This window comes from Esox lucius, chromosome 6 (genome assembly GCF_011004845.1).
Source record: "Esox lucius isolate fEsoLuc1 chromosome 6, fEsoLuc1.pri, whole genome shotgun sequence".
In the NCBI taxonomy this organism is placed as follows: Eukaryota; Metazoa; Chordata; class Actinopteri; order Esociformes; family Esocidae; genus Esox; species Esox lucius.
In genome coordinates this window covers 23,077,587-23,100,759 of record NC_047574.1, presented here as the reverse complement: position 1 = coordinate 23,100,759, position 23,173 = coordinate 23,077,587, and the positions used below count along the sequence as shown (strand labels likewise).

The window sequence follows — 23,173 nt, the reverse complement described above, 5'->3', positions numbered from 1 at the left end:
TTACCAGTCTTTTCAGTGGAGTTTTATATTATCCAAATGATGGAAGCATCTCTGGCGAAGTTGACAAAAAGAACGTTTACTGACACCATCACTAAGTGTCACTATTTTCCCTTATATGTATATTTCTGCTTCCTCAGTTGAAATATTGTAATGTCAAGATTGCTTCTATTCTGAAAGATAACTGTTATTTTGCAATATATTGTTGGATCATGTTAGATATACAATAGATGATATATTGTGGAAATTATATCTTTCGTCATTCATTTATATCAGAACTCTATTGCACACGTGCACAAACGTGTGTGTGCATGTGTTGATGTGTGTGCCTTCTGAAATGTTGCTTGTGTGTATATCGAATACTAACTAGTACAAAAAAAAACTGAAGTTGAGATTTTATATATTCTGGACTGGTTGTTTACGTCTAAAGTGTACTGTGTAATATATGTTGATACTCAGTGGGGATGGGATACCAAAAAATAAATGTTGTATACTCAAAGTGTTTGGGTGAAATCAGTATGTGAACACTGGCTGACCATTTTAAAAACAGCAGGAAGTTCAACTGATCGAAGTCTGCTGGTGTGGTTCACTGTTGGTGACTGAAAAGAAATGCATTCCATTCTTGATTTCTTTAAGGCCGTAGTTGATGGTGGGGGAACAGAAACTGATGATGAGGGGATGTGTCATCAGAAGACACACTGTAATCATCATCTCACTACTGGGCTCCAATTACTTACCAGATGCTCACACAATGACGTCCCACTCCAACAAGAAACACACTTATAGTTCCCACAAAATCACGACAGTCTTCAGTTTCACTTGGTCTAGCAAACAGGCCTGTCTGAGACAAAGGCGATTAGACTGATGGAATGTTTCACAAAGAGAATGTATGACAGAAGGTAAATCCTTAAAGCCATGCAACATAACAGAGGATTTGTATCATTTCAGTCAAACGTAGCGCACAAGCCAAAGTGGGTCCCCAAAAACCATCCATTCAAATAAGTAATCCATTTCATATGATGTCACAAACTCTTATATGTAATATATGTTATTAATTTCTATCTGGAAAACAAATGTTAGAAGTGCTTTACATTTAAATGTCCTTTATCCAGAGCAACTTATAGGAGCAATCAAGGATTAATGCCTTGCTAAAAGGCACCTCAACAGATAACTTGATCATGTGGGCTTGAATATTCAAACAGTCAACCTTTTGGGCACTGGCCCAATGTTCCAACCACTGCAGTTGGCTACCTTCTGCCAATAACATCACGTTCAGTATCTTTCAAAGTTTACAGTACCTTCAGAATTAGTTCAGTATTGAATCTCATTCAAAGACTATACTGTAAGAACACACAACTCAGGTGACTTCAAGTGAACTTGTTTATTGAGGCTATGTACATTAGCGCTTTATCACATGATCCATCTCTAGGACTGTGTACAACATCCCTCTTACAAATCAAAATCTCAACAGCAGAAAGCCATGGCAGACACTATGTTATACTATTGTATACTGTGAGACAGGGGGAGACATCTGGAGTATGTTAATGAGTTTAAAGAGCTAAAACAGCAGAGCAGCAGTAGTAGCGGAAATAGCGAGATACAGACCAAAATTTGTTTTGTGTACTCTTAAAATCTCAATTCTAGCCCAGGGGCCCAAAGATACTCAACAGTTCAACAGGACAGTTGACTTCAGAGAGAAAAAACAGAAGAATTATCTTTGTTTCCTACAAAAATATTGCACAAGAATCTGAATGTATGCCGATTAAGAAGGGATCAACAATAAGCAGCCAAGCCAGTATCTACAAGAGTATACATCACGTCTATTGCACATATGTGGCTTTGCTTTTTGGCCTTCACTCCTTTTCTATTATCTGTAATCTGACTGCAGTCACAAATGCCTGTACCTGACAAGCTATAGTCATGTGCTAAATCAATTTCCATAAGCCTGGTCAAAATACAATAGAAGTCATAGTGATCGTATCTAGACACTTTGGGCCCCATAGGTAGCGAATTACACTATCCTTTTCTGATATTTTACATGAAACAAATGCTATCCTGCTGTGCTTGACCACATTTTTCTTAAGTTTGCATACGTTTTTGGCCGGTCACGATTATATCACCATATTGGGTTACACCAGTGTTTGCATTTCCTTAGAGGGTTTGTGCTGGACTGTATACACACTTAAATATAAATGGACATACATTTTATTAAGTACAACTTTCAAAGGCCAATGACACTATCTAACTGCTCAGAGCATTTAACAATCAATCAGACCCAACAATCATCATCAAGTAAATAAAGGCAAACACACATACACCCACACACACACCCACACAATAAAACAAAACAAAAAAAAGAGATATGATCCTGTATCTTACACAAAAACATTCATACTGAGATGAACCAGCTAAATGAACTTTCTGCCGTGAATACATAAATACTTTGCATCTAGCGATAAGAATTTGAAAGCAAGCATTTTGTCTGAAGTAACATGATTGGATAACACCACCACCATAGTTGAGTTTTCATTCAGGAATATTACATCCATAAAAAGAAATTATTCGGAAAGAGGAGGGCAAGACAAAACAGGTGGTTAATAATTAATACATTCTAAATGACAAATATAAGAAATATTACACCACTCTAAAAGCAAAAGTCAAGAGAGAAAAATAAGTATAGTAAATGTGCTGGTTAAACAATGGGTCATAAGTGAAACCTTTTGGCCTCAGTGATACAAGCTAAATTAAGGAAGTCAGGGGACAGACCATCCTCATCCCCACAACATTGTCAGTTTCATTCTACTATCACATGAGCTTGCAGTTAGCCAAAATTCAAAAAAGTCAAAAAGAATGGAAAAGTCATGGGTGATTTCTAAAATTAAATTACGATTTACAAGTAAAAGTGCTTACAAACAGAAGATGTGTGACATATCAGACAAATGTACATTTATATCTGAAACATAAATTTCCATATGGTGGATTTCTTTTTTCTGCATTTGCACACTGTTGTCTTCCATTAGACACACTGCAAGGTGTCCAATTGAACGAAATGGGCATGCTACTCACAGCAAAACAAAGTAATATTTATTCCCTATCCCAAAGACATTTTAGATTAAACAGAGCTCTTTGCTGTTTGCATAGCTCTTACTATGGTGACCACATTTAATTTGCAACATGGAATATCAGTTGCTCTAACTTGTAACAATAAAATACTGAACTGTAACATTCAAAACATATTGAATACAAACATTTAAGTTTAACATTTTCAAGCAGTATGAAAATAGAAGTTATGTTTTAAGGTGCGCGGTAAGGAGAACAATAACAATAACAATCATAAACTTAAATAAAAGAATTGTTACACAAAAAATTCTTCAATAAGCTTAAACGTACAGATTGCCCTTAAAGACTGATCCTCAGTGCCAATTAAAGGATGTCACCATTAAGTTTGACGGCTTCCTTTAAAAGGATAATTTAAGGGAAAACAAAATGCAGTTCTTTGGGACAAAAGGAGTGGTCTCCCCAAATCAAAAATGAATCAGCTTAACAACTGATTAACAAACACACAATTACACCCTAGACCAAACCACTGTTAATCTTCAGAAGTAGGTTAAAATAATTTTGCTGTGAGTCTCAAGCCCATCCCTCATCTTATTCCTTTCTACTAGTGGAGCGCCTCAACACAGATCTGCTCCTCTGTGATGTCTTCCGACTGCTGGGCCTCAACTGGGTTGCATATGTCACTGTCATAAACCTCTGGCTCCAGCAAGGCTTCTTCCAGGGCCACCCCCTTGGTCTTTAAGCCTTGCGGCTCCGAGGGGGATGTGCTGGTACTGTCCACGGACTCAAGATCCTCAATGCCTGCCCGGTAGTGGATCATAAGCAGGGTTAGAGCCTGAAGCCTTTCCCCAGATTTAGCCAGGGCGGACGCGATCAGGGCTTTTCTCCGGGCGTCCCCTGTCTCCTTCTCCTCCAGAACCAGGGCATTGTTGTGCTCCAGCTCCTGGTCGATCTCCTGCTGCAGCTTATCCAGCATCAGCTCCAGCTTCTGCGAGCGCTCGTCAGTGGGTAGGCCCCGGTACAGGTCCCGGCCGATCTCCTTCACTGCGATGAACACGCTGTCGTCCAATCCACCCTCCCGCCGTACCAGCTTGTTGCTGCCGCCGGTAGCATGTTTGGAAGGACTGGCCCCGGTGTAGGTCTCCGTGTCACTGCTCTCGTTGTCTGAGATATCCGGGGTGTGTACTGCATCCGGCACCACATCAGCCGCTTGCTCCGCCAGCCGGCTCTTGGGCACCTGGCGCAGGTTGAGCAGACGGGTGCCGGTGTTGATGATGTGTCGGCTGAGGCCCGTTGTGGCACGGTTAATGGTAGACTTGGCCTCCGGGTCAGCACTGCGCCGGTCGGTGGCGGCCACACAGAGAGGGTACTCTGCCAGGCACTTCTCCTGGCACTTCTTGTGGCAAACGTAGGAGCAGATCATGCACTGGGATGCAGCCTTGGTCCACACCTTCTTCTTGCAGTACTCGCACCAGGTGGGGTTCTGGAACTGGGTGTCCTGGAAGTTGTGACGCACCTCCACAAGTTGTATGCCGCTGTAGGCCAGGTCTTCACGAGGAATGCAGGAAACATGCTCCCTTTCCCTCAGCTCCTCGTCTGGCACACTGGCTTTCCTCTCAAGCTCGGAGAGCCCGCCGCACATGTCTGAATCTCCATCGGCCAGGTAGCTGAAGTTGAGGGTGACGTCTCCGTAGCACAGCTTCTCGTTGAAGCCCTTGTGAGTGCTGAGGCTGCGCAGGGCAGTACGGCTAACGCTGGCCCTGGGTTCTGGGGCTTCCAGTCTGAAGGTGCTCTGGTACTCGGACGAGGACGTGGACAGGCATTCCAGGGCGATGTGCTCTAATTTCAGGCTGACATGGCCCAGACACAGCAGACTGCCTAGCTTGAAGGGGTCTTTGCACCACAGGGCCACGTTAAGGTACTTATGGTTGCTCTCCACCTCAAACACCACAGAGGCATGGCCCCAATGGGCCATTCGGTTACGGAACATGATCTCCGAAGACTCCCACGTCGATTGGTCTTCCGTGCTGTCTCTGGTATTGATGGAGCTCTCAGAAACCTTGTCTCTGGCCAAGTCCTGCTTGTTCGGGGCAGGAGGGGCCACTGGCAGCTCTTCGCAAGGTTCAGGCGGTTTGACCACCGGCTTTGGTTCAGGCTGTTTTACAGGTGTCGTCACAGCACTGTTTTTGTCGCCATTAATTCCTCCGGAGTATGTTTGAGTCTTTTCTGGGGTTTTGTCAGCCATAGCGAGTGATTCACTCCCTTCTAGCAGACTTTGGGTTTCAGAACAGGCTGACGTTAATTTAATTTGGGGTCTAGGGGGCACTGGTGGGCGAGTGGGTGGGGGTGGAGGGGGTACAGTGGGGCGCTGTGGTCCCTCTCCTGACTCGGCACTCTTGTGTGGCGAGGGCTTTGGTGTGGGTGGGGGTCTGGCCGGTGACTGAAGCCCTGCCAGGTTCAGTTTGCGGTTGAGGATGGGTGATATGCTGCCGAGGGGTTTTGAGGCCAAATTGGCCACAGTCCTTTTAGGGCTTTGGTTTACAGACAGGAAGTCCTCCCTGGCCTCTGCACTGCTGCTGAGTGAGCTAGGCTTGGGGTCCACAATCAACTCTTCAAACTCAGAGTCCATGTCTTTGCTGTCGGATATGTCAGCAAGGGTGGTAATGGGGGCCGGGTCCTCCTCGTAGCCCGCCTGTGGGGGGATGAAACTGGGTTCCTCTATATGACCCAGCCCATCCTGCTGGGCTCCCAGGCCCACAGTGGCGTTCTGGTGACGCAAAGGCCTCTCGTACAGCACCAGCACCCTTTCCCCAGCTTGTTTCAGCAGTTTGGGCACTTGGACAGAGGATGTCACATTGACACCTGCCAAGAGGAGAACATTTTAGACAGATTTTTGATCTATACAACTGAACAACATGCGGTCCACTGGTACTGAACGCTATTGTTCTTAAGCCACTTCAACCATTCTGAGATCCTGCCAGTCAGTCTGACTCATACTGCACAGGCTTTGTGTCTCACCTCCGATGGCGATGAGCCGATCGCCCCGCTGCAGGTCTGCCAGGGCGGCAGGAGAGTTGGGAGTGATCGTCTCGATGCTGACATGGACAGCATCACCCTCACTGGCGGGGACATGCCTGAATGTCATACCCACACTGCCGGAAGGTCCTTTGATCAGCTCGGTCTGAAACACAAAGACAGAAATAAACATACATTAGTACTTTCAACATAGCATTACAGTAAACTTGGATCGATTTAAGAAAATAAAGTATCCTTATACTTTAGGTTCCTCTACCTGAATTAGTTGACAGACTAATATTAAAGATTGTTGATGGCAGCATACAAATTTACAACATTAGTTGAAGAATTTCATTTCTAGAACACTGAACCTCTTGAAGGCGTCTATAGCAGTAGCCAAATGGTAAAGAGATGACGAATGTTTCTGAGCAATAAGTCTGCCTCCACACTCCGGGGTGAGACTGCGGCAAAGCACTGCAGGCTAATTCTAAGGGAAAGTTTGGTCTGCAATTATGGACAATTTTCCAACCCTGGTGTTTACCAGCTGCCTCCATCACTGTCACAGTGTTCCAAGCGCAAGTCACGGAACCCACCAAGCACCTGTTTTGATGTCGGGGCAACCTGCTTTGTCTCCATGCCCCACCGCAAAGTGACACGTGATGCTATAGTGCAGTGCTCGTAACGTAGGAGTACCCCCATTGTATGTAGAACCTCATAATACCATGTCCTCAAGAAACAATTCCCATTATAAACATAGTTCACTCATCAACACAATTACAGCTTAAGCCAAATTGTGGAGGAAGTTGAAGCTGTCTGTCATATCTTGAAAGAGAGGTCAAATATGATGAGAGATGGATGGTTAAAAAAGAAGTGAAGGGGAGGATGAGGAGAGATGAGGGGAGAGGAAGGAAGGGTTCCCAGTCTGAGAGACAGAGGACATTGAGAGTGAGACAAACGACTGTAATTTTCTAGCTGTCATTTGTTGTAATTCTTGAGGAGGGCACTGATTGAGTTAGGGGCAGGGATAAATAAGCAGATGATCTGTACGAGGGGTTGTGCATTGGTTTGATTAGAACCTTGGCATAAAAAATGATAAAAAAGCTACATGTAGCCCTGTAAAAGAAAGAACATAATGAACATACAGCACTTCCACATTTTCAAATAACTATAAAAGACATTTACTGAAGGATATTTAGAGTGCTTGTTGATATAAAAAAAAGTTTTACAATTTTGAAGTGAAATAACGTGAAACATTTGGATGGCTCAAAAGATATTGTTTAGGGATTAATTAATGCTCATAAGTATAGCCATAGTCAAGAAACGGTTAAGCAAAAAGCTACTAATACTGTGTTTGACCCCCTTTCGCCTTCAGAACTGCCTTAATTCTACATGAGATTGAATCAACAAGGTGCTGAAAGCATTCTTTAGAAATGTTGGCCCATATTGATAGGATAGCATCTTGCAGTTGGAGATTTGTGGGATGCACATCCAGGGCACAAAGCTCCCGTTCCACCACATCCCAAAGATGCTCTATTGGGTTGAGATCTGGTGACTGTGGGGGCCATTTCAGTACAGTGAACTCATTGTCATGTTCAAGGAACCAATTTGAAATGATTCGAGCTTTGTGACATGGTGCATTATCCTGCTGGAAGTAGCCATCAGATGATGGGTACATGGTGGTCATAAAGGGATGGACATGGTCAGAAACAATGCTCAGGTAGGCCGTGGCATTTAAACGATGCCCAATTGGCACTAAGGGGCCTAAAGTGTGCCAAGAAAACATCCCCCACACCATTACACCACCACCACCAGCCTGCACAGTGGTAACAAGGCATGATGGATCCATGTTCTCATTCTGTTTACGCCAAATTCTGACTCTACCATCTGAATGTCTCAACAGAAATCGAGACCCTTCAGGCCAGGCAACATTCTTCCAGTCTTCAACTGTCCAATTTTGGTGAGCTTGTGCAAATTGTAGCCTCTTTTTCATATTTGTAGTGGAGATTAGTAGTACCCGGTGGGGTCTTCTGCTGTTGTAGCCCATCCGCCTCAAGGTTGTGCGTGTTGTGGCTTCACAAATGCTTTGCTGCATACCTCGGTTGTAACGAGTGGTTATTTCAGTCAAAGTTGCTCTTCTATCAGCTTGAATCAGTCGGCCCATTCTCCTCTGACCTCTAGCATCAACAAGGCATTTTCGCCCACAGGACTGTCGCATACTGGATGTTTTTCCCTTTTCACACCATTCTTTGTAAACCCTAGAAATGGTTGTGCGTGAAAATCCCAGTAACTGAGCAGATTGTGAAATACTCAGACCAGCCCGTCTGGCACCAACAACCATGCCACGCTCAAAATTGCTTAAATCTCCTTTCTTTCCCATTCTGACATTCAGTTTGAAATTCAGGAGATTGTCTTGACCAGGACCACACCCCTAAATGCATTGAAGCAACTGCCATGTGATTGGTTGATTAGATAATTGCATTAATGAGAATTTGAACAGGTGTTCCTAATAATCCTTTAGGTGAGTGTATACAAAGATAATACATAGAATAAAACACCTAAATGGACAGTCTGAAAATATCAACACTGGTTTGGAGTTGATCACTTGAGGAGATGTGTCAAGAATTTCTGGTTTTGTGCCCACCAAGTCTGTTACCTTTTTTACCACTGAAATGCATTCCAAACTAATTAGAATATTGTTAGAATTAACAATTGATAATATCAAAACCATCTTCTCAAAAACCAGTGTTGCAAAACTCTGTATTTGAGAGTTGGTTTCGTGTTGACAGCTTATATTGTTTAGGCTCTAGAGTGAGTGGGAGAAATTGGAATAATAAGGCCAAAACCAAAGCTTTGCCTTTGGCAAAAACACCTAATTATACAGTAGCACCAACATTTTGTCCACACATTGTTTATAGTTGCAATTGAGTTATGACTTAAAGTACTACAGAAAAATAAAAATCAGGTTGACATGGGACCCATGGAAAACATCATGGTGACTGGTGCAAATATGGCTGGGACCTGTTTTTAAACCCTATAAACCCAGAAACCTGCCTTTTCATTTGAGACTTTCCTAATTCATTTAACGCAGGCCTCTGCCTCAAGGCTTAACCTGATCTGTGCCCAATGCACCCCTTCCAAGAATGTTCTAACAACATTGAAAAGGGAACAGGTGTTTGTGGGGAAACTATAAGGGTTGAAAATCAATTAATGTCTTACAGCAGATATAAAGACAAACTGCTAAACAGACCATAATTCTTAGAATATTGCTACATTAGACAAAATTGTGATCATCATCAAGTCAATGATAGAGAGCAATGTATGTGTCTCTGCATTAAAATGTCTGCTAAATCTATAGTTGAAATAGTTGCGGTTCACTGACAATAAATCAATACATGTTGAGTAGCCATTTGGCAGTCTGATTAGTTGATTTTCAAGCAGGACTGGATAAACATTTTAGGTCACTTGCCATTAACAACAGGTGAAGACATTACTTGTTGTCAAAATGAATCAATAAAAATAACATTTGGTAATATACTTTTGGACACCAACATTGCAAAAACAAAACATTTTTGAGAAACAATTGAGAAAATAACAAGCAAGTTTAATTATATAGCACAATTCATACATCGAAGCAATTTGATGTGCTTTACAAAGAAAAATCTATGAAAGTACAAAAACATAAAAACAAATACTCAAATGAAAACATCAAAACAAATGAATACATCATAATAATAAAAAATACAATAAGAAAACATATAAAAATGGGATAAAAACATAGGAAGCTATAAGGCTAAACAGTGTGGTTAAGTTTAAGTGCTCAGTCATAGGCACATGAAAAGAGAAGTGTTTTTAACCTGGATTTAAAATGGATACGTTTGGGGCACGTCTAAGATCTTCTGGTAGTTTATTCCAGTTTTGCACAGCATGAGTCCTAAACGCAGCTTCTCCATGTATAGTTCGGACTCTGGGCTCTATTAGCTGACCTGTGTTCATGGATCTAAGAGCCCTGCTCGGTTTATATTCTTCAAACATATCAGAAATGTATTCAGGTCCTAAACCATTCAGAGATTTATAAACTAAAAGCACCCCCTTAAAACTTAAAATACACAAATGAAAGACATTAATAACTGCCAGCAGTTTCTTTCTGTGGGAATCAGAGAGGCTGCTGCCTTTTTCTACTGGCAATTTGGCCCACGTTTGAAAAGCAAACTGCTTAACATTTATTGAACGTTTATGTAAAACACAAATCATATGCATCTAGGAAAAATAAAAAAAGAGAGGCTTAAATGTCCTGGAATGGAAGGGTGCCCATAGAAAGGTATAGCAAGTTCATTGCTGGCTAAAATAAGTATTTGTAAGCAGTTAGGCTACCTGTTCAGGGGTAAATACAATATTTTGTTAATGTATATCTATTCCTTACAAAAAAGGCAGTTATTTAAGAAATATGTATTTGTTGTTCATTTTGAAGTCATTTTTTCCCCTTCCTCAGCAAATGAAAGTATGTTTGGGGTCATGTCCATGTATTAGCAGTGCTATGTAGCAGATATGAATAATAGGTGGGAATGTGGTTCCCTTGGGTTATATGATGGATACATTTACTGAGCTTTGCCTAGGGTTTATGGTTAGTTCAGTAGCCCCAAACACGTCTGCTATCCATTGCAGCACCATCTGATATTAGCCCTATGGCAGCTGGCAGTTAAGTCTTTTTTGTATGTCAATAAGTTGACAACACTGTCTTGTCACAATTGAGCAGCAAACTACGGTTGCCAATTTTTCAAAAACACCACCCTTTCAAACAGAAGCTTCAGAAAAGGGTTTGAAACCACACATACATTGACCAAATTCAAGCTCAGTGTAGCCGGGCATGAGTGAATATCAAGGGCTCCGCCACCATTACTGAGGCTAATATATTCTTTGTGCCAGGAGAGAGAACTGTATGATCTAACCCTGAGGCTTTCAAGTGAGAAGGTCTTCCTCTGAAAGCACTCCAATTTGGTTGCTGGTTATGAGTCATGTCAATTGCAAATCACACAGGTTGCAAGCAACTAGACAATTGAACATCAGATCAATGGTCTGCTATTCTCTACTACAGGCACTATGCAAAGACAATTGACTGAAAATCCACAGCTGGACTCTTGTGTATTAACAATTGTATCCATCCTAAAGAAACTCAGTCATCGGAATAAGACATTCAAAAAATGTGTTCATGGTATTGTACCTTGGAAGCATCTTTAGTGTTCCAGGATTAAAATACTGTGTGATTGCCAGGTCAAGGAGGATTGATGCTGATCAGTTTGCCATTAACAGACTACCAACACAATTTGAATCCGTCAAGTCTGACATATCTTGAAGGCTGTTACATAGTAGCGAACAGTCATAAAACAAAAGAAGAAAGCAGACCAAAGACCCTCTGCTATGACAGTTCTACACACTCAGACAGCAAGTCCCTAAGACAACCCATGTATACATGTCACTGTTTTCCTAATAGGTACGGGGGAGGGGTGTTCTTCCTCACACACAGAGGAGCGTCGTGAGCCACAATTATGGGTGATTTGCAAGGATGAACGCCAACTAAAGGCCAATTACGGAGGAGATGGTGGGAACAGCAGGGAGCTGTGGAGGATTCAGCCAGGTCAATAATGTCATGAGCAGGCAGACAGATGCTACCTCACCAGGGCTGTGGCGTGCAGCACTCCGCAGCACATTGATTTACACCGCGCTGTACACAGTCCACACAGACCTGGCCCAAAGATGGCCTAGCTGTCATTACCTAGAGGATACAGACACACACCTCCATAAGGACGCCTACTCTTTCATCAGCATTTCTCCCCGAGCTGTGTGTACAACATAACAATTTGCCTTTAGTGAATGGTAAATGCAGAGAAATTAGGGCAGGTTTGCAAAAAGAGGGTACTTTACTGGAAAATGTCAAAAGCTACCAGTAAACTACCAGAATATTCTGGAATTTTCATAAAATGACATCTGCTGGCCTACTTTTAGCCTTACTACAATTACATTACATTCTATATGTTTATAACAATCTTTAGTAAGTAAAAATGTACTATGTGGTTTGGTTTCAAGCCTAGGGATCTTAAGATGAGTGCACTAACAAGTCTTTCTGGATTAAACTGTCTGCTAAATGTATATTTGGAACAGATGTAGTTCATATGACCATAATTTCAATGTGGACTTTTTTCATTTTCAGTCTATTCTCCCTAACATGTGCACAGTAAAAAATAAAATAATTAAAAAAAACATGTCATCCAAAAATTAAGTGGCAATTTTTCCTGAGTTAACACCATTATATTTATATTTAATATATCACCACAACATGTCTTTAGTTACTGTTCACAGGATTAAACGTATTATGAAATCATAAACAACACGAAGCATCGCAGTAAAAACCAATGTGCCCGCACAAACAATTGTGTGCTCTACTAAGCCAACATTGGATGCCCCTATGGTGTGTGCTCTACTAAGCCAACATTGCCTTTGAACAAAATGTACAAAGACATCAAATTGTGAGCTGCAATTGTAATGACAAGCCGTCTGACAAATTACATTGGTGAGAAACAGATTACCCGTGTAGCAGATGCCAAGAAATAGAGCAAATATGCCAGGTGACATCAACAGTTGAAACACATGGTTGGTTTGGTGAGTGCCTGTGTGCGTGTGTTTGTTTGTTTGTGTGTTGAGGGACAGTCATTGAAGCCATTGTACTGACAAACACTGTAGCCTTGTGTATACACCTGTTGCTCAAGCCTCTGTCCAATCAGCCGTCTCCTCCTCCACCTCCACAGGGTCATTTGCAAATAGGGGCCCCTCCCAGAACACACACACACAGCAGATAATGACAGGATAGACAGCACCTAATAAATGAGACTGCGGCTCTCCGAGCAATTGCTCTCCTTCTGTGTTATGTTCCTTGGTACCAGTCACCTCCAAAATGTTTGTCACCCTTGATAAAGATGATCAAAAACAAATGCAACCAGTGTTGGACCCACGCCTTCATGTGCTCAAAGAAAAGCTCACAGAAATGTTCAGTTTACACAAACAGCTAATTTCTCTTGGTGCGCACACATTTGTTTACATAGTTGTTAATAAGCATTTCCCCTTTTTCAAGACAATCCATCCACCAGAAGTGTGCCATACCAAGAAGCTAATTAAACAGCCTTATTCTTTTAGTTTAGAACTGTGCGCTGAAAAGAAGCCGGGTTGGTCCCTCTCCTCTTTAGTCCGGAGGACGCAACGTTCACACTATTCCCCTAGTCAGCCCACAGGACAGTTTTCGGCCTTTTCCCATGCGTGGAGAGATTTCTCCGGATTCTTTGAATCTTTTAATGATATTATGTATCGTAGATGAGATCCTTGAAATCTTTGGAATTTTATATTGCAAAAGTTATTCTTACGTTATTCAGTCTTTCACAGAGTGGTGAACCCCTCCTTATCCTCACTTCTGACAGACCCATCATTGCATTCTGTTTTTATTTACATTATACACAACTTCCTAACTCTTTTGGAAATGGGGTTGTACCTCAAACCCGTTGATGCTTTGATGCAATTCAGCTACCAACGCAATTACAGGAGTAAAAAGTGATGTAATATACATGGTATACATCATGTCATACATATTATATACCACAGCCATCAGTTAATCAACATTAAGGATATCTAAGAACCGGTTAATAATTAGGTTGAATCATTTTGTTTCTCCACTGCCTGATTTACGAAGGTCAAGAACCATTTGTCAGTTTTCATTGGAAAGTTCTTTGCTTTTATCCCCCATTGAGATAGAAGACACTTTCACATGCACATTACCTAACTACTACACCACAGCAAAAAAAAATATCCATGGAAAGCCACAATACTGTTTTTTTTTTTTTATCCATAGGGACGCCGTACATGATTAATACTAGCATATTTCTTAGAAAATATAGGTTATTATTGTTTTTTATGGCCTATAATTGTGGACCATTTACTTATAATTCCTTCAACCTACATAACAGAAATCAACATAAATCCTCTTAAAGTGCACCCATGCTACAGCTGACCTAAGGATGATAGGAACTTCCTTTTACTATCCAAATATAAATCATATATTTTATGTCAAGCTGTTTCTGATTAAGAAACTGAAGGAGGACTCAAAATTAACCATATTGTTGGAAAAACAAACCTTGAGAATAAACAGGGGCTGAACTCTCCTAACATTGGCACTTTTCATGGATATTTTATGCTTTTAAATTCAAATTACCGTTTCTTGTCACTTAGGAGAAAAACATATAGGCAAAGTAAAAACAGTGAATAACACAATCCACTGTCTATTTCAGAATAATTATATTTTACTTGCGCAAAAACAAAGAACATAAGCAATGTGCTTTTATATGGCCGGAAGAAGTAAGACATTATTTTCCTTGATTCATTACAGAGTATCTATTTCAAATACCAGGTTTGACTTTCACCTTACTGGCCAATAAGAAAGTCTAATTCCTTATTACAATGCCTAACAAAACCATGAATTAAAAACAACAGTGGCCTAGAATACGCAACATAAATTTAAAGACTAGCCAGGTAAGACACATTTTCCTGTGCGCAATAACCAATACCGGCCCTTTCGTTTTCTTCAGCCTATATATCCTGCATGTAAGCCAAGTAGAGCAACTGTTGTAGCTAAACTGGCTTAATCAATAGTACCCCAAAATGCACACAGTGTGTTAGCCTAAACAGTGAAGAGGCTGCTGTAGTTCAGAGGGCTGTGGCTGTTGCAGCATGGTTAGGCTGAAAGCTCTGCTCTGGGGTTGCACGTGAGCAGAGCGTCTGCCGGATGCTGGCTGGGGTGAACAAATCCTTTTCCCTGTCACTGGGCTGCCCGGTAATCTAATCTAATACCACATGTCAGATCGATTTGTGTATGGTTATAGGGTACAAGTCCCTGCGAGGCAAGCAGACAGCAATTCGCTGCCATGTCCAATTAGTGGCATCGTTGGAGGAGCCTTGAATAGCCACTGGCTAGGGGGTCTACATGAGCACTGTTCAAGTTGATTAGCTCCTTCAGAGAAACACTTGGAAAGTCACAGTAGCAAATTTGAGGGCTACTAAAGGAATAACGAGTAAATCAAACATGGTGACCCCAACTATTTAAAAAGGGCTAGTAAGACAGTCTGGCTTGATTTGGGTTGTTTTGGTTCAATATACAGTAGAATAGAATGTGTGATGGTTTTTATTTGCCTTCTATTGGCTGCTTGATATATTGTGCATGTGAAGCGTTGCAATTTGACTACACCCAATAACTGTATTAGGTTTTAAGTCAACTTCATTACTCTTGTTGGGCTTGTTGTTGATGTGCCCATCTAAATGAGGCCTCACACATAAATGACAATTATTATTGCCTGTCATGTCTCTCGTTTGCCCTTTTCTCTTTTGAAAACTCAATAACAATAATTTATACTTTTCCTGTTTATACCGCCACTTTCAGATTTTCAACATCAATATTCATTCAACCTCACAACATTGTCCTATCAGTAAAAACTATTGTAAAACAAGGAAGAAAAAAAATGCATGCTCCGGATATCAATAGAAATTTGTAATAAAAACTGCAACCTATTCAGAAAAAACTCCCTTCAAATAAAAACCAGCTGAGGGTAAGGCAGATCACATAAAGAGGCACAGTTACAGATATGAGAAACAGTCTGAAAATCATGTGATCAACAACTATCTTTTCCATTTATATTTCACAAAGGTCTTGTCAAAGCTTGCGGTCAAATTTATGCTGCAGTTTGTCATCAAGAGGATATTTGAATTTCCATGTCCTCATGGTGGCTTATGATAGGAGGCCGGCTTCAAAGCAAGAGGACAAAGGAGTTGTTATGGAGACGCAGGGGAACACTAAAAAATGTGCTCTTGACAACCCCCCCCCCCCTCCTAATTTGCAATTACACATACAGCCTCTCCAGTAGGTCCTTCACCCACACGTAGTCCACTCAGGTCCATTTATAGCATGTCCATTGTCCTTCATGCCCAAGGAATTATCTCTCATCAGCATCATGCTATAGTGCAGTTCTCCAAAAGTAAAATAAAATCACCACAAAGACACAAATGTCCTTCCTTTCATGTCAGCAATTTCCTTTAAAACAGCAGAGGGCGAAGGGGATGGCATGACGCACATCTTTCTGTTCCTTATCACATTGGTATTTCATTCTTTTTTCTTGGTACTTGGTGCTGTGAGCTTGTGCAGTCTTGTCAATCAGGCAAATGCAGTATTTGCCTGGTCATATCCTTGTCTGTGAAGTTCTCAGGTGGGGGTCATGTGCGATCTTCGGATGCAACTAAGCTCTCTAGAACTTCTCAGTGCTGACTTACCTTATTAACCCCTGGCATTTACTGAGCCTGCCTTAAAACCTCATTGGATCCCGGAAGGTAAAGAGCTATAAAGTGTACTAGTCTGGTCCCGCTAAAGTTGGTGTACTAGTCTGGTCCCGCTAAAGCTGGTGTACTAGTCTGGTCCCGCTAAAGCTGGTGTACTGGTCCGGTCTCGCTACTGCTGGTGTACTGGTCCGGTCTCGCTACTGCTGGTGTACTGGTCCATCTCGCTACTGCTGGTGTACTGGTCCGGTCTCGCTACTGCTGGTGTACTGGTCCGGTCTCGCTACAGTCTGTGTACTGGTCCGGTCTCGCTACAGTCTGTGTACTGGTCCGGTCCCGCTACAGTCTGTGTACTGGTCCGGTCCCGCTACAGTCTGTGTACTGGTCCGGTCCCGCTACAGTCTGTGTACTGGTCCGGTCCCGCTACAGTCTGTGTACTGGTCCGGTCCCGCTACTGTCGGTGTACTGGTCCGGTCTAGCTACTGTCGGTGTACTGGTCCGGTCTAGCTACTGTCGGTGTACTGGTCCGGTCTAGCTACTGTCGGTGTACTAGTCCGGTCTAGCTACTGTCGGTGTACTAGTCCGGTCTAGCTACTGTCGGTGTACTAGTCCGGTCTAGCTACTGTCTGTGTACTAGTCCGGTCTAGCTACTGTCGGTGTACTGGTCCGGTCTAGCTACTGTCGGTGTACTGGTCCGGTCTAGCTACTGTCGGTGTACTGGTCCGGTCTAGCTACTGTCTGTGTACTGGTCCGGTCTAGCTACTGTCTGTGTACTAGTCCGGTCTAGCTACTGTCTGTGTACTAGTCCGGTCTAGCTACTGTCTGTGTACTAGTCCGGTCTAGCTACTGTCTGTGTACTGGTCCGGTCTAGCTACTTTCGGTGTACTGGTCCGGTCTAGCTACTGTCGGTGTACTGGTCCGGTCTAGCTACTTTCGGTGTACTATACAACCAGCCTCGTCTACATTGGATTGGTCTGATCCAGCTACAGTAAATCCAGTGTATTAGAACATCCCATATCAAGCAACCTTCCAAACCCGACCAGAGCAGACTAAACCCTTCCAGCATCTACATGTATGGTATCATGTCATGTCATTTTACTGTACCCTTACTGTCTGACATCAGAGTTCTGGATCAGAGGAAATGTGAACCACTGCAGAATGTATTTTAAGAAATTAGACATTTTCACACATATGATTTAAAAATGATAAACCGAGGAGCAAAATGTGCCTTTTCTGTAAAACATTATATGAACATAATGCTAAAGTTAACCAGTGTGATAAACTATGCAGCCTGAGATATGCTTTGATTCCAAACCAAAGCTAAATCCAAGACCATAAATACAATGATACTGGTAAAAAAAAATTGTTTTTTTAAAAACGTCAAAGCAAAGCAGTCTGCTTTTGAATGGTTTGGTTAACAATATTGGTTTATCTTCCTGAGCCTGGGACAATTCTTACCTTTAACAGCAAATAAAGTAATTCACTCTCTAATGAGCAATGCTGTCCAATGCATCAGATGAAGGCATTCGAAGCCCAAATGACAGGAAGTCAGTAATGTGGTTCTGGCAAGATCTGTCATGCACACTATCCACCATCAATTCTACATTCACTGCTTGCAGCCCTCTAGAAGGTGAATTGATTGTAAATTCAATGATGATAACAGTCAACAAGACCTGGTGCCTGTGTCTTTAATCCGTTGCTACGTCACAGACACCCAGCTGGAAAGAGAATCAGAGTGTGGCGTTGATCAGCCACACCTAGGAAGAAGGGCCTGAGAAGTGCCACATCCTGACAGTCCATTTGTTTACTCTGTAACAGATTTGAGGTGACCAACTAGAAGAACCAGCTTCAAGTGGGTATGTGATCACCAACAGTCGACAAAAGGCAAGTGGAAAAACACTGCCGTGTCAGACAAATCCAGTCAACAGACCTCAACCCAACAATGCAGGTTTGGAATGAGATTAAACGGGCCTGTTTAATCTGCAACAGGCCCGTGAGATCCTCTAGTCTAGTGTATGCCTGTTTTTAGAGGCAGCCGACACAGAAAAGAAAGAGCCCAGACCAGCTAAAGAGTGAAAACTCAGAGAAAGCACCTAACTCCAGCTACTGAGCCAACATGAACATTGCAATAGCCACAAATATTCTCTCCAGGAACTGAGCAGTGGACTATTGTCTGCCTGCTCTGTTCACATGACCACCAGCAATGATGGGTCGATGGGGGGAACGGGGGTGGGGGGGGGTAGAGACAGCTTTCTGTGGTGAAAGACACTGAGTCCTTCCTCAGTGTAATGACCTCCTAACCACTGGGGTGAGGTGATCCTTTTGAAAGAGGAGTACTGTGCCTTCAATGTATGGGAAAAGGGCTACGTGTGCTTGTGTCTTGTTATTGTTTTCATCATGGGAAAGAAAAAACACACACAGTGGACATCCATTGTCACTGAATCAGTTCTTTGAAAGCCATTCAGCCAATCACCTTGTAATGTAAGCATGCACCTTTAGGCATGTTTGAACAAAATCCTGAAGAATCGAGTTTAATTCAAATCAACTATTTATTATTAACATTGGGGTGGGAACGACACTTGCACACAGACACCAATTCACTTTTTAACGTTAACAATAGGTTACTTAAGACCCAAATAAAATGGAAACACACACCGTAAACCCATAGGTGGAATATAAACACGTACAGAAGCCCATTGTTGTCTTCCTGTCTGTTAGGCTGTCAGGAAGCATCAGCACTCAGGACCACATGATGGAATCAGTGAGGCAGATGTGCAAACACGCCTGGCGGAGCTGCCCGCACCACAGGCTTCCTATCAGTAATAACCCAGCCAAGCTCAGTAATGGAAAAGGGCTAAATTTACCCCAGCGTCCACAACATCTTCCCTGACTGCTACACACAGGTGCTGAAGTGAACCTTACATATGGAGCAGGGTGGAGGACAGTAAGCACACCGAAGGAAACGGCCTGGGTAATGCTATGATAGCTAGGAGTGTTAAAGGGAGGGAGCACTACCAAGATTAAAAAGTGTCATTATTTTTGACGAACCCCATCGTGGATCACAACGATTTACCAGTAACATTATGGTGTGAAAATCATACTAACTGTGACCACACAACAATACTCAGTATGACTACAATCAAATTAATTGATTTTCACAAACATCCCTATGTGCTACTGAAGAGCAAGCTTAGATGGATGCTCAACTGGCAGCCAGTGTTTTTTCTTTTGTATAAAACTACTAAATAGCTATTGGCAGCAGGGGATTTTAGATCTACAGGGGAAAACTATTTTGATAATATGATTTAAGAACATGAACCAATCATACTGTAGAAATGCTACTTCGTGGGCAGAGAGTAACGTTAGTGGAATAACCGCATGAAAGCTGTTAACATACATGTGCCACACATGGGCCAGCGATCATTCATGGAATAAAATGCTAAGGGGAAAGCTAAGAAAGAAAGAGCAAGTGACCTTTTTTCAGATGGTAGCGCCTTTCATCCTTAGCATGGAGTCCTGCTGGGGACACAAGCTGGAAGACGCTGATAAAGTGGCTCAAATGCCACCTTGCATCTGAATCTCTATGCTGCATATTAATGGAGAGCTACAGTAGTGACAGCACTCGATTTGGACAGGAGCCATCAGAAAGGGACACTAGGCGACAGCCATATTGGTCAGGTCCATCACTTGCCTCAGAGCTGAGGAGTTGAGGTGGTGACACATTGGAAGGAATGTTGAGGAACTTGTGGAATTAATGGGATTCATAAGCTTTGACAAAAACATTGTAAATGCTTTCAGCTATCAATTGCCCTACTCCAAAATAGTCTGAAGAGCAATGTGAAACACTAATGCTAAGCCAAACAAGCTTCATATGGGCAAATGTGATGAGGGACGAAATGTTAATGACTTTCATGTTAAAATTGCATTCAAGTATTTCTCCACAACCTGTAGTACTGCATTGAGACCCTTCACATTATTCTGTGGAGTGTGGTAGCCTAGAGGAGACAGGATTGGTAGCTCCAAGTTGGCATATCAGTCATTGTTCGACTGACCAAGGCTATTAAGGCTCTTTACAATGTGACGCTAAAATTAGCAGACAACAGCCCACCGCAACACTGACAGAATTTGTAAAAAAAATGTTAAACGTATACAATTAATAAACATTTATATGTGTGAAATAAAACAAACTGAAGTACATGAAAATAAGTAAGACTTGATTAATACATTTTTTGCCATCAGAATACACACAATACCCCATAATAACCAAGATAAAAGTTAATATAAATTTTTTCCCCAATTTATTGAAAATATAAAATATAAGTTCCATTGGTCCACTCAAAAGTATTTCCACACTTATCCCTAAGGCACTGCAGCATTACCTTTGCTGTGTGCTTTGGGTCATTGTGGTGCTAAAACATTCACCTTGGCCCATGTTCAGCCTTGCCTCAAACCTGACCAGTTTGCCATATCTCACCACTGACAAGCATCCCCATAGCATGTCTACACCACTGTGCATTACCATAGGGAGGGTTGTGCCTGTTGATGAACGGTACCTTCTTTTTGCCAGATGTAGCGCTTGGCATTCAGGCATAATTGTTCAGATTTGATCTCATCTGACCGGAGATTATTTTCTCACATGCTTTAAGAGACCTTTAGACCGTATGTCATATGTCTTATTCTCAGGAGTGACTTACAAAGAGTCACTATACCATAAAGGCCTAATCGATCGAGTGCTACAGAGATGGTTGTCTTTCTGGCAGTTTCTGCCATCTCTGCAGAGAATCTCTGAAGCTCTGTTAGAGTGGACATTGGGTTCTCTCTCACTGACCAATGTGGTTCTTGTGCGGTTACTTAGTCTGGCAGAACGGCCACTTAACAATGATGCAGCAGACTGTGCTCTGGGTAACCTTCAATGCTTTGGCATTTATAAACTTCCCCAGATCAATGCCACAACTCCATCTCAGAGGTCTATGGAGAGTCCCGTGGCTTGATGTTTGCTCTGACATACACTGTGAAGTGTAACCTTATTTAGACAGCTGTGTGCCTTTCTAAACCATGTCCAATCCATTGCATTTGCTACAGGTGGACTCCACTGAAGTTAGAGATCTCAAGGATGATCAAAGGACACAGGAGGATTAACGTTAGATTTTTGTTAGAATCCACCCATATTAAAATGAATTAGTCAGTAGTGGTCAGGTTCTTATGTTGTAGTCTAGAAAACGTGGAGTTGAATCCATCGATGATTAACGCTATGTTAAGGGCAGATCAGTAATTCTGTCCGAGAGGCAAATTCATACCTTGTGTGGAGACGGACCTCAGTATGAAATGTTCCAACTCCAGGTTACACAGGGTGAGGGGAGTGAGCTTGTCCCAGAATATTGCCTGTTAAAGCTCCACCATGTGGCCAATTGGCCAATTGACAGCGTAGACCAATGACATTTACAATTATGCAAGATTCACCTCACCATGTCACCGGAACCTGTTGAAGAAAACCACTGACGGCAATAAACACAATATTACAATAAAATATAACAATTCAATAATTGTTCTGAGAAACTGAAATTAAATTTGAGTCAATGTAAATGCCAGTTCACAGATAGGAAATCAGTGTCAAGCATGTGTGAGTGGTGGAGTCAGTAATTTAATTTGACATTTCTGTCTCAAATAATTGTTAGTTACATCCGAACAATCCCCATGTGATAATGTTAATATCTTCTAATTGCTGCAATTGGAAAAGGTTTGCCCAGGGACTTGATTTTCTTTTTTTTGTTTTGAAAATGTCACATCAGATATTAACTTGTGAAAGGAAAAAAAATCTGTGTTGATTGATCAAGTATATTACGCTTGTACTCTATAATACAATACATTTACCACTGAATATTTACAGTTAGCAGAAAAATGAATCACAAATGTAGCCAATCTAACAAGTCAAACAATATTGTCAAATATAACAGGGAGCACCAATATGATAGTTTATTGTTCTTCTTAGAGAAAAACACTGGGTTCCATAGTTCAGTGGTTCCTCTCCTTGGGGAACAACATAATGTGGAAAGGGTAATTGGGTGGTTAATACTTATGCAATCCAATGCATGTTTTAGGTTGTTATGATTGAGAAGTGAGAATTAAGTGCATTAAATACAACCCCATTTCCAAAAATGTTGTGACGATGAGTAAAATGTATAGAAAAACAGAATGCAATGATGTTCAAATTATTTAAACCCTATATTCAATTGAAAATAGTACAAAGATAACATATCAAATGTTGTAACTGAGAAATGTTATTGTTTCTTGAAAAATATATGCCCAATTTGAATTGAATTGCCTGCAACCTGTTTCAAAAAAGCTGGGACGGGGCAACAAAAGACTGGAAAGGTTGTGTAATGCAAAAAAAAAAAAAAACCTGGTGGAAGATCTCACAACTAATTAAGTTAATTAGCAACAGGTCAGTAGCATGATCGGTTATAAAAATAAAAACCCAGAGAGGATGAGTCTTTCAAAATCTGCACAGGCAATTAGTGCAACCATTTAAGAATAACATTTTTCAACATAAAATTGCAAAGATTTTGGGGATCTAATCATCTATGGTACATCATTTCATTAAAAGATTAAGAGAATCCTGAGAAATCTTGGTATGCAAGGGAAAAGGCTGAAAACAAATATCGGATGGCCGTGATCTCCTGGCCCTCAGGAAACATTAAAAACAGACATGATTCTGGAGTGAACATCACTACATGGGTTCAGGAAC

General features: G+C 41.7%; 1 protein-coding gene across 1 annotated transcript in view; it reads right to left on the bottom strand.

Annotated features, from left to right (window-relative positions):
• Positions 1–1,359: 1,359 nt before the first annotated feature.
• Positions 1,360–23,173, bottom strand: part of pdzd8 (PDZ domain containing 8) — a 52,983-nt gene continuing 31,169 nt past the window's right edge. The window contains exons 4-5 of the mRNA XM_010892256.5: positions 6,073–6,235; positions 1,360–5,916 (exon numbers count right to left, since the gene is read on the bottom strand). Of these exons, the coding sequence (XP_010890558.1) occupies positions 3,659–5,916; positions 6,073–6,235 (2,421 nt within the window). The 3' untranslated portion in view covers positions 1,360–3,658. The remainder of the gene's footprint in view (positions 5,917–6,072; positions 6,236–23,173) is intronic.